Here is an 11,919-nt window from a genome sequence, read left to right as displayed (position 1 = left end):
ACGCGCCTAGGGCCGGCGACTGGGGGCCAACTCGCCCCCAGGCCCGTTTTTGCGCCGGCTCGCCCTCGGGCAGTGATTTTAGGCGTCTCCTGGGGGGCCAACGGCTGGAGATGCTCTAAGGCAGGACTCTGTCGAAGTTCACTCGCAAGAGTCTCCTCGAAAGTACGTGTCTTCAGTAATAATCAAGGCACGTACGCATATTATAATTATCAATATAATACTGAAGACTAAGAGCAACTTCAACGGGTGACCCAAATGGACATCAATTTTATCTATTTTTTATCTGTTTGGATCACCTGTCCGCTTGTTCGCATCCGCTCTTTCATTTGGGTCGGCATGTGTGCCCAATGGGACGCGAGCTCGTACTAGGGACGCCTCCGTGCCCGGCGGGCGCGACCACCTGCTCGAGCAGCTCCGGCCGAGCGCGAGGCGAAGCCGGCGGTCGAGCTACAGAGTGGAGGCGATCGGGCGCGCGAGCTCCAACGCGGACACGCGCGAGCAGGGCAGCATGGCGGGTGTGTGAGACAAGGCAGGGCGAGCGCGGCAGGCATGGCGGCCGGGCGCGGAGAGCTCCAACGCTGAGGCGCGCGAGCGGGGATGGTAGGCCGGCCGCGCCAGCATGGCGGGGCTGGGCGTGGCGAGCTCCAACGCGAAGACTTGGCTTGAACGCACGCCCCGACCACGCGCACGCAGAGCTGGAGCAGCTTCATGTCAACAGGCTCGGTGCGCAGCTTCATGTTAAGGAGCTCCTGTACGCGCATGTACGTCTCACCTTGCTTGCCTTTTCTGCTCAGGGTCGTGCTCCAGCAGTGCCTGTCCCACGCACGCGCACCCGTCGGCGATCAATCAGAAACAAGACCACATACGGCCAGCGGCGCGTCGGACGCGAGCAAGAAGAAAACTCCTGGCTCACCTGGTGGACGACCTCCTCGTCGGGACAACCACGACGTTGCCGCTGGATCCGCGCCACTGCGTCGCTGGCCTCCACGACCCACCCGAACTCCGGCAGGGCCGTTGGAGGGCGCGCCGCCACGCTGCTGGAGGTCGGCGGCGGCGGGAGCACAGCCGCGCCACTGGTGGCCGCCGGAGCCGGCCCGTGTGCTGGCCCTTCCTCGTTGGCTGTGGCTGCCTCGTGTTCCGGCTGGGTGGGTGGGTGGTCGTGGTGGGCCAGGAAGAGAAAGGAGGAGAGAGACGGGATGGGATAGATGGGTGGATGGCAAGTGGGCCAGCTGGCACATGCAGCCGGACTGAGGGGGGTGAAGAGGGCACAAAGAAAGTCCGCTTTGTGTCAGCTTTTGACTAAAAGTTTTCCAGATTTGAGCCCAAAATGGGTTTGAGCGGTGTAAGACAATAGGCTTTGGGGGGAACCGGCACAACCCTCTAGGGATGGCCTATCACACATATATATAATGAGGTGGTATACAACGTTACAATATACACATGTAAATACAGTCTAACAAGCGGACACCAAATGGATAGTAGGCGGACGCTGTGTTCATTTGGGTTGCCTCGTTGAACTGAGTTTTATGTCCAGATAACCCAATTGAACAAAATGAATCGCCCATTGAAGCTGCTCTAAGGGTCCTTTCGGCAACCCGCTGACTCCTAAACATACGAGAAGCTGCAGGGTGAAGGGACTGCAGCTCTGTGCTTTTTAACTGCAGCTCCGTCAGTCCTGGAGCGGAGCTGCGGAGTGAAGGGACTCCGAACGAACAGGGCGTAAGTATAACTCTTTTAAATGAAATAATTAAAAAGTACAACTCTTTCAAATGAAGAGCAGATAAGAATCCAATAATCTTGTCTAATCAGATTCCAGTGTTTGGAACTACTCCTATGCAGTGTGAGTAGGAGAGGCCAAGGTAATTAACAAGACAAATCAGCGTGAGCACCGAGGCAATCGACAAAAGCGCTTAGCGTCCGAGGAATTAACAAAAAAAAAAAGGAGGCAGGCACGAGCACGACAGTAGAGGCACAGCCAGTGCGATGCATGTGATGTGACAACGCACGGAGATGAACCACAAGACGAGGATAGAATAGATACACAGAGTCTCCATCTGCTTCCGCTCTCCTCTCGCCACAACGCTACTAGCCACACTCTACTTCGGATGAGGCCACCGGGCATGTATGACCGGCTGCCTGGCAAGGAGGAGCTGCAGCCGGAGGTGGTTCTCTACATGGCGTCAGCTTCAGAGCACGCACCTCCGCCGATCTCTACGCCTTGCGCGCCCTGCTGCGGGGCTACGACCTGACCATGGACGAGCGCGGCGTGTTCACGAGCTAACAAAGCGCACCGCTGCGAGCTCAACTCGTTAGAGCATCTTCAGCCGTTGAGCCCCCGAGGAGGCATTTTTTCCGCCGCTTGGAGGGCTGCCGGCGGAATTTTTGGCCTGGGGGTGAAAAAGTTTTCAGCCGTGTCCACCCCCAAGCCGTGCCCAGGCCGCGCCCGCCCCAGGCCACGGCTGGCCCGGCCTCGCCGCCGAGCTCGAGCAGAGCAGCATGAGCGCGAGCGCGAGCCGGCTGAGCAGAGGAGCCACAGCTTCACCGGCGCCGTCTCCGTCCTCCCCTCCGTCTCCGACGCCGTCTCATCCGCGCAGGAGCCCGACGTCTGCATCCTCACCTGGAACCCCACGACGGGGTAGCCGGTGAACAGCTGCCTGTCTTCTCCGCAGCCGCGCGCTCGCAGGCCGCGCTCTCCCGCGGCCGCGCTCGCCGCCCAGGCCGCGCTCACGGGTGCCCTCCTTCCGCGATAACTGTGAGTTCTCCCATGGCGTGTTCGAGAGCTGGCTGCACCCGACACAGTACCGCACCAGGCTCTGCAAGGAGGGAGCTGCTTGCGCCCGCCGCATCTGCTTCTTCGCGCACGATGAAGATGAGCTCCGCCATGTGCCTCACAACAGTGGGGCTGGTCTGCTATCACCCCGTGCAACTTCATACATCGACATGACTGCCGCCGCTGCACTTGGGCTCCTTCCTGGATCTCGGCGGCCGGCTCGTGGCCGAGCCCCGCCTTCGTCTGCAAAGCCTGCAGGACGGTCCCTGCCCAAGTGCAGCGAGTCCCCGCAACAACAAGATGCTGGATCCTGTAAGTGGCATTATTGAGGAGGAGGAGAGGGTTGTCCTTTTTTATCCAACCCAACTACCCAAGGTGAGTAGGTGACACTTCGTTTCTCTCCTTCTATAATTCATATCCCTCTACTACTATAGCTCCTACAAAAAGAAAAGAAAAACCCCAAGACTGAACATGCTTTCCTTTTCCTTTCCTTTTCTTGATGCTCACCTAACTCGATCGTGTTCAGTTAGGCCTTTTGGAGGCCGAGCTCCACGGAGCTGGTTTTCAAAATACGAATTTCCACTGTTAAAAATAGTTTGAAAATTTTTATATACACTCTCACACATGTGTATTGCGTATGTGCAAAAATTCTTAACCATATACTTTCACACGTGGTGTACAAAAAAAACAATAATATATTTCTAAAATGGGCCGATTTTTTTTGTTGTTGGGCCGGAAATTTTCTTTTTCGTACAGCCTACCAATCACAAGAAAATCAAATGATTTTTTCACACGTGCGTGCGAAAATCATATAAGTTTCCTTGGAACTTTTTTCCATTTTTTTGAAACTTTTAAAAATGACTTTTGAACTTTTTTTTTCAAAATACGAGCTCCCTGGAGCTCGTCCTCCGTTGACAATTTCCAGATCGTGTTGCGCTATAGAGGGGAAAACATTGCTGCTGTTATTATGTTAGCTAAACACTGCTGCTGCTGTTATTTTCTTCAGATAGCAAAATAAACGGCCAGGACATGACCTTGTACATGACTTAGTCAAGCTGATTTCATATGTTAGTTAGTTAGCTGATGAATAGGCGCAGCCTTGATCTGGTCATGGGATGGCATGACACGGTGATGGCGGCAAGTGCGCACACCTTGCCCCGGCTGCTGGCAGAGGCAACCATTGCGTGTAGGTGGCTGGGAGGAGAGGCCCGGCGACTAGGGGCAGCGGTGGAGGAGTCCCGACGACAAGGAGGCCGCGGCAGAAGAGGGCCCCACCAGAGGAGGGTCCGACCTAGGGTTCGGCCGGGGGGCACTGCAGAGGAGAGGCGGTGATGACGAGAGCGCGCGGACGCGGCATAGGAGAACAGCCGTGGCGGCAAGCGTGGCACGGGGGTGGAGGAGGGGCGCGGTGGTGACGAGGAACGGGGTTGTGGGCGAGAGCGGTGGAGAGACTTGAAATTTGCATTTTTGGGAGAGGGTAGGGTTGTTTTGGATGGAGACAGCCGGGGGATAACTGCAACTTCGATAGTGGAGGGGGCTACCTGTGACGGGCGTGCTTAACTACCCGCCACCGCAATATGCTGTCAATAGTGGCCCTCGTGAAAGGTCAACTTAGGATGGTCAGTAGAGCCAGCCCGCCACTGCAAAAGCACGTATCTGTGGCGGGTGCTCGTGCTCGCCCGCCACAGGTGAGTTATACAAAAAAAATTACGAAGGGACCGTATGTGTGGCGGGCATCCAAAAGCACCCGCAACTGCTTCTGCACAACTTGTGGCGGACGCACCATGGCACCCGCCATAGCTAACTTTTCCAAAGTAACTGTTGTGGGTGCCCTGCCCTGCCCGCCGCTAATATGTGATCACCTATAAGCCCTTTCCCATTAGTGTCTTCATCGTAATGGAAACACAACACCCCAGGGGAAGCGAAAGAAGTTCATGTGGCTGACTTTGCGCCTTTTGCACCCGGAGGAGTCTGGTGGTGAGGCTTGAATGGTTTCTTCCTCAGGCTTCTGAGGACCTTTCCAGTTGTTCTTCCTCTTGGAAGAATCGACGTGAAAAGCTTCATCCTTGGCTTGCTTCATAATTCTCTCCTCTTCCTGGACAACCTTTAATTTGCCGTTATCTCTGCAAGTGTCCATTTTTTAAGAGAACTTTAGTTGATCGTAAACTGATCAAACTGGCCAGGGAACTTTACTTAATTCACACTTGAAAGCTTTGAGCTTTGAAGAGGCATTCACCTTCCTCGGAATATGCCCTCTCACATTCCCATCCATATTATATTTCTCAATAAGCTTCGCAAAAAGTTTAGAATGGAGAATCTTTCTGAAAACAACTTTGGAAATGCAAACATTTTTCGAATGCATGAACAATTTTTTAGAACATTTTGGTGAAAAGTTTGAACATATTTTTCAAAATGCGAACAATTTTTTAAACTTGGAACATTTTTTAAATGCAATTTTTTTGAATATTTCTATATATTTATAAAATTTCAAAAATGAAAAGCGAAGGAAAGGGAAAAAAAGAACAGAAAAACTAAAAAAGATGAAAATAAAACTTGAAAAAAAAACAGAAAAGGAAAACAATGAAAATATAGAGAAGACAGCTTGTAAGAAGAGTGCGTGGGCTGGGAGTGTAAGGAATGTGGTCCTTAGTGGGCTGACATTGTTATGGCATCTGGGCCGTGGGCCAGTTCGAGCAGACAGCTTGTAAGAAGCGTGCGTGGGAAGACGACCTGGAAAGCTGGAACGCAAAGTCATGGTGTACACACGACGAGTCAGCGATTGGAATGATCCATTTCTACGCGTATTTGTGATGGAATCCCAATTTGCTTCCTTAACCCCACTTCCACTCCCACTTGCTCTCTTCCCTTCCCTTCCCTTCCCTTCCCTTGTGTATCGATCGGACACTCCGGCGCCGGCAGCGCCTCGTTCGCGCGCGTCCTCTCCTCTTCGTCGGAACAGCGACGGTAGGGGTGCGCAGCGTCGTCAGCTGAGGTACTCAACCTCTTCTTTATCTTTTTATTACTAATAAAGTGCACTGCACAAAATGGGTCTTGGGATTCAACACGCTAGGGTTTAGGATTTGGGGATTTCTTCTCCGACTGGGAATTTTGCAAAATTAGGATTATCAGGGTTTGCAGGGATCGATTAACCCCTCTTATTTTGCTTATCCTAACAACCTTATCCGTCTCCTCTGTTTGTCTCTCTGCAAAGGGGGAATTTCCACGGTGATTTTGTAGACCGGCCGATCGATCAATCGGTTGCACTCGTGCGGAGGAAGAGATGGCCGATCCGTTCAGCCTCTTTAAGGAGTTCCTGGGGTTTGGGTTCAAGATCAAGGGTGCGCTGGACAAGGCCAAACACAACGTGGAGGAGTGCCGCAAGATCGACAACCTCCTGCTCATCCTGAGGGCCATCGCCAAGAACCTGCAGGGTTCGCCCAAGATCATGGAGGACCACTTGATGAGGGACACGGCCAAGGGCCTAGAGAAGGCCCTGCAGCGCGCGTCCGAGTTTGTCGCCGAGTGCAAGCGCAAGGGGGTCCTGCGCCGTGCTTTCAACGCCACCGACATCGCCGAGAAGCTGGGCGGGGTCTGCCTCGATGTGCTGCTCAACATGAACGCCCTACTGCTTGCCAACGGTGCCTTGAACAACTCGGAGCTGGCCGAGCTTAAGGAAATTGTGGCTCAGCTCCGCGCCGACGGTGCCTTGAACAACTTGCTGTTGACCAAGATTCTGCAGATTCTTGCTGATTTGCCACAAGAGGTATCGTCGTTGCTTTACCTTGACACAGCACAACATCTTTATGTATGTATGTATGCATGTCACACTAGGCCTAGCTAGTGCCTCACTGATTATGCAGGATGATACCAAAATCTATTTGTTTTGTTGTTAAATACAAATCAGTGCTCTAGATAAATACCACATTGTTTTATGTAAGCTTATCAGTTGTAATACTGTATATGAATTTGTTTAATTTTCTTTCCTATTTCAGGTGGAAAAATTGGTGAAGGACAACCAGATAAGTTCTAAAATTAAAGACAAAAGGGAGACAAAGAAAACAGCTGTAGCTAGTTCCCAAAACAAAAACAAAGGGGAGGCAAAGGAAACAGATGTTGCCAGGTAAGGTACCTGCACAAGTCCGCTCAATTAGCCTGCCATAGAGCTATCCAAATGTATATGTCCCTTTTATCTATCTTGTGGATTAGTATGCTCAGTTACTTGGCCTGCTCTATGCATTATCCAAACATGCCTCTTTTATCTATTTTACGAATTTTGTTGGTTATAAATGTCGATGAGTTAACCTCCTATACCTTTACTTGTTGGTAAAGCATTTGATTTTGTTGCACGAAACTTGCAGGCCGAAAGGGAAGATTCAGAAAAACAAGAAACTAGGGGGTAGCACGGTGGTGCCAGATACTTCCTTACCAGATGGTAACGCCGCATCTTCCATGTTACCCCGACCATTACTTGCATCATGCTGTTTAATAAGAATGTATGAAATCAAACTTAAAAAGGGTCTTTTACAGTACCACTAGTACACATATGTGCTCTTACAGATATCACAGGTGTAATCTAAACTGTGACATGTATTTATTGTTCTTCTGGCAGGCTTAGATGAGTCCGCTTCAGCGGCCAGGGTGGTTGGACAAGGCTCTAGTACTGGTATTATCAATAAGGTATTTCAAATGCTTAAGTTTCATTTAAATCATTGTCATAGTTGGGCAACCCGATTTCATATAAAAGGATGCCTCAAGCTATAATAACTGAGCTATATAAGTAATTAAGCTGAACTTCTATAACAGTAATTTCTTGTCAAGCAGAAAAGTTGTTTGTTTTTTTGAGATGTTACATTGTGTCTTGATGATCTTCATTCTTTCCTTTTTTTCTGTGATGAGAATTGGTGATCTTCATTTGTTATGTAGGCAAGGAGCTCTATCTCCAAGTCGGTGGACAAGGCACAGTCAGTGGGAGTTTCTGCAGCACCATTCCATCCGCAGAAAATAATCAGCATATCCAAGGAACCCGGAGAGACAGGCGGATATAAGGTACCTTTTGTTGCATCCAAACATGCATTCCAGAGAAATTGCAGCATACTGAAGTCGATAGTGAAATCTAAGTTGTTTGAAACAGAGGGACACCACGCCAATTGTTATACATGGCACGTCAAGGTACCATTTGTGAGTTGATTATTTGTGGCTGTTGCTTGCAGATAGACACCTGTTCCTCTGAGACTAGCAAGCTTCTTGAGGTCTACCCGCAGCGGCTTCTCTTCCCCAAGGAGCCAAAAAACAAGGAAACTACTGGATCTGGATGCCCAGTGACCCTAACCAACAGGACAAACCGTTACGTTTGCATCTGGATTAAACCAATAAATGGGCAATTTACAAAACCAGAGATAATGAAGCCCCATTCGACTTTGGTTGTGTATGCGACAATGAATATGCATGCACAACCTCCCAAAGACACGGTCAAGTTTGAGGTGCTCATGATTATCGTAGAGTCGAAGCAAGACTACGGAAAATTGGAGTCATCCATTTCTGGCAAGCTGAAAATGGACAGTGGCTTTATGGAGCATGTTAAGAAGCTTAAGGCAGAGGTGTATCGGGCAATGCTGACACCTATCACTTGTGATCTCGCAAGCTGCCAGGTGATTATAATGTTGACATGCATGATTCAAGCTACCCATGCCCGTATGTATCCTATTAAGACTTGGGATATATATTCCATGTTCCTTCCAAAATCCCTGTGTTCCAGTCAAAACAGCACTCTTCAATCGATGGGCCTTAGATATTTTTTTAACGTTTTGTACTCCCTCCGTTCCCAAATATAAGTCTTTTTAGAGATTCCAACAAGTGACTACATACAAAGCAAAATGAGTGAACCTACACTCTAAAATATGTCTACATACATCCGTATGTTGTAGTCCATTTGCAATGTCTTAAAAGACTTATATTTAGGAACGGAGGGAGTAGAATGTAGTAGATTGATCATTTAATTTCCTGCAGTGGTTAATTCTCTTAACAATTTGCATTATATTAACTTGTTTTACCAGATCATATCAAGATCAATAAAGAGAATGACCCTGGTGACATCCATTGATGCGCACCCCACTAAGCCATGGTGAGTCATATTTATAGAATTATAGCCCATCCAGTGACGCAACTCTTATATTAGTTATTCCAATATTTCCTCTTATTTGCACCATAATATGCATCATAGGATTGTGACGGGTCATGAGGGAGGGGATTTTTCCATTTGGGACTACCAGAAGCAGGTATCATTACTGCTACTTTATAGCCAGCGTGTGGTTGCTAATGCAGTGAAAATTAAGTTGGTGAAACTTAATCTGCTGATTGTGTGGCAGGAAACTGTGATGAAGTTGCAGGTCAATGAGGTGCCAGACAAGGGTGCATGGCAGCGACCTGCCTTTTTTCAACTCATCAAAGAGAGGTCTGTCCAACATTCGGTTTTTTCAGTCAAATTTACCGCCGAAGGGAAACGGTTGGTAGTGGGGGATGGTCGCGGATACATCTATGTCTATGATTCCACCAACACTAAGCTGCAGGAGGTCAAGAAAATCAGAGCTTATGATAAGAAATCTGTGAACTCTCTGGCTGCACACCCAGCAAAGCCATACCTTCTTTCATCGTCTGCTTTTAGTAGAAATATCAAGCTTTGGGACTGGAGTGAGAACTGGAAAGTTCAAAATTTCGACGTGAAACCTGAGAATACATATTATGATGGTGTGCACAGTGTCAAGTTTAATCCAAGGGACACCAACACTTTTGCTTGTGTTACCGATGAGGACAGAGTAAAGGTTTGTTATCGCCTCTTCCTTCCCTAAGTCTTCGTACGTGTGCGTGTTGTAGTTAGTGAATAATTGACTAATTCAGTTATTTTGGTTGTTATTTGTATATTTAATGTTAAAAGATGTCTTCTCTGCATGAGATTTATAGGTCTGGAACATCAAAACTTCCAGTCTTGAAACCACACTGAAGGGGCCATTCGTCATGGCTGATTATTTCTTCACTCGCGGTCATCAGCACTTGATGGTTACTTTGAGATTTGACTCACACAACTCTGAGGTGAAGAACATTAAGCATTGATGATTGTTTTCATAACAGGAATGATAATAGTTGTGTGCATATATAAGCCTCATAATTTGTCTGAAAATCAGATATGGGATTTGAAGACACAAGAAGTTGTTCACACTCTTAGCGTGAGTGGGCGCAAAATGACCTGGGTTGCTTGCCACCCAAAGCTTCCAATACTGGTTACAATGTTAGATGATGGGACTGTATGTTTGTGGGATGCCAGTACCTACAGGTAACTATAATGCTTCTGCTCAATATACTAGCTCTGTCCATCCCTTTTTAAGATATGCATGTATTCCATGATTCAAACATACTATTTTTGACCAACAATCTTTTTAAATTTTTGAAGACTGCATTCATGTTATTACAACCTATAAAGATTACCCAAACCACCATGACTACAATGGAGTCATCTCATATCTTGGCACAACTAGCTGTTCCGGTGAGTTGGTACCAGTAGTTGGTCCACAAGCAGTGTTTTTTTATTAAAAAAATTAGCATTGTCTGCATTACTTGATTTCTGGTTTGTTCCTGGGGTTGCATGTAAGGTTTGGCCAGGCATTGCATAATTTAATCCAGTGACATGGAAGGTCTTTTATTTGTTCCTCAAAGCAACACATACAACTAACGCTGCTCTCCTAATTATATAGGCTTGAGAAAATGGTTCACATTACCAACAGCAAGTGTCGTGATTTGGTATTTGTCCAAGACACAAATGGCCGACCCAGGTACTTCTCAAGTTCTTTTTTTTTGTATTAGCATTTTCATTTATGTAAAATACATGTTGGGTGTGGCTTCTCTATATAACTAAAGGATATCCCGCAAATTGCTCTGGGATTTGTAGAAAGTACAGATTGACCAAAGAATGAGAAAAAAAGAAGCAATTGACGCTAGAATTATTATTTTCAGAAATTTTGTAAAGAAAGCTCTATAATGAAACGTTGAATGTAAATGGTGGATGCTTGAATGTTTCAAATGCTAATGCCACCTATAAAAATGGACAAAGTATTATACATGAAAACTTGGACAATCCGAAACATTGTGGGTGTGCAAATAAAGACAGCAAACTGACAAATGCTTCTATATTTTGTTCTGAAGTTATTACTAGTCTAGCTAAAAGAATTATGCCAATTTTGATTCTAACGTTGAGAGGCACAAAATGGTTTCTCATAAACTATAATGCCCAACTCTACTGTTCTTGCTCGGTTTGTTTTTTCTCTCTTATTATATAGTTATGATTCTTTCCAATTTCACAATGCTAACCTCTGATTATCTAACCTAATTTCATAGGCTCGCTATCGCATTTAAGACAAGGATAGCAATCATGCAAGTTAATTTGCCAATTGCAAATACAAGCAATGCAAGTGGATGAATAACGGGAGCTAACTAGGAACAACCTCCCTGGGGGGCAAGGCAACGGAGGCCATCACGGAGATTGGGATAATGTATTTATGTATTTGGGGAATTGATATTTCCTCCTGTAATTAATCTTGTAAAAATACTGTTGTGGATAAGGATACTTTTGTGAGCATTGTGATATTTTTATTATATTTTTTCTGAATTTTATTATATTTATTATGAATTTTCTCATTTGAACTCAAGTTTGAATAATTCAAACCTCAATTTTGAATTCAAATATATGTGTATGGTTCATGTTTGTTTTAGAACCATCTATCTTGTGTAAGTGTTTATGAGTCAAAGACTCACTTGTGTTATTGTTCAAATTTGAAAGCCCAAATTTTGGATTTGAACAAAGATCATGTTGAAATTTACTTCAAAACTTATGATGACCTAGCTCTAACTCATCACCAAGTTCAAATCTCAATCACTTTGTTATCTCAAAACAAAAGTTTGAAATTTACCCACATTTCAAATGCATGACATGCAAGTGTACAGATCCTAAATCTACCCCCTTTCGTGTCCTACTTTGGGATGTTACACTTGCGTCCAGTGTGTACGTCTTCGTGGTGTGCTTGGAAATGGCATCCTCCGTTGTCCAGTGTTGTGGCTCATCAGTGTCACAGGCTGTGTTGGAGAAGCTAGAGGTGGAGGGG

General features: G+C 46.8%; 1 protein-coding gene across 4 annotated transcripts; it reads left to right on the top strand.

The window, feature by feature from the left end:
* Window positions 1-2,863: 2,863 nt before the first annotated feature.
* LOC123156654 (uncharacterized) lies at window positions 2,864-11,443 on the top strand. Of its 4 annotated transcripts, none has more exons than XM_044574807.1 (14): window positions 2,864-3,145; window positions 5,982-6,533; window positions 6,763-6,890; window positions 7,129-7,202; window positions 7,380-7,447; window positions 7,694-7,816; window positions 7,981-8,418; window positions 8,824-8,891; window positions 8,991-9,045; window positions 9,136-9,588; window positions 9,728-9,856; window positions 9,949-10,097; window positions 10,516-10,593; window positions 11,156-11,443. In XM_044574807.1, the coding sequence occupies exons 2-14, from the start codon at window positions 6,051-6,053 to the stop codon at window positions 11,235-11,237; spliced, it is 2,328 nt and encodes a 775-aa protein (XP_044430742.1). In that variant the 5' UTR covers window positions 2,864-3,145; window positions 5,982-6,050; the 3' UTR covers window positions 11,238-11,443. The 4 variants fall into 4 exon arrangements, with proteins under 4 accessions (XP_044430742.1, XP_044430741.1, XP_044430739.1 ...); XM_044574806.1 differs by lacking the exon at window positions 2,864-3,145 and adding an exon at window positions 4,202-5,734; XM_044574804.1 differs by lacking the exon at window positions 2,864-3,145 and adding an exon at window positions 4,202-5,762.
* Window positions 11,444-11,919: the final 476 nt, after the last annotated feature.

The sequence above is a fragment of the Triticum aestivum genome, chromosome 7B (assembly GCF_018294505.1).
Source record: "Triticum aestivum cultivar Chinese Spring chromosome 7B, IWGSC CS RefSeq v2.1, whole genome shotgun sequence".
Taxonomy (NCBI): Eukaryota; Viridiplantae; Streptophyta; class Magnoliopsida; order Poales; family Poaceae; genus Triticum; species Triticum aestivum.
This window is presented reverse-complemented; position numbering and strand designations above follow the sequence as displayed.

Coding starts and splice junctions, on each gene's coding strand:
- LOC123156654 (XM_044574807.1), top strand. CDS start 6,051: ATGGCCGATCCGTTCAGCCTCTTTAAGGAGTTCCTGGGGTTTGGGTTC. Junction 8,419..8,823: donor GTGATCTCGCAAGCTGCCAG/GTGATTATAATG, acceptor TTGTTTTACCAG/ATCATATCAAGATCAATAAA. Junction 8,892..8,990: donor GCGCACCCCACTAAGCCATG/GTGAGTCATATT, acceptor TATGCATCATAG/GATTGTGACGGGTCATGAGG.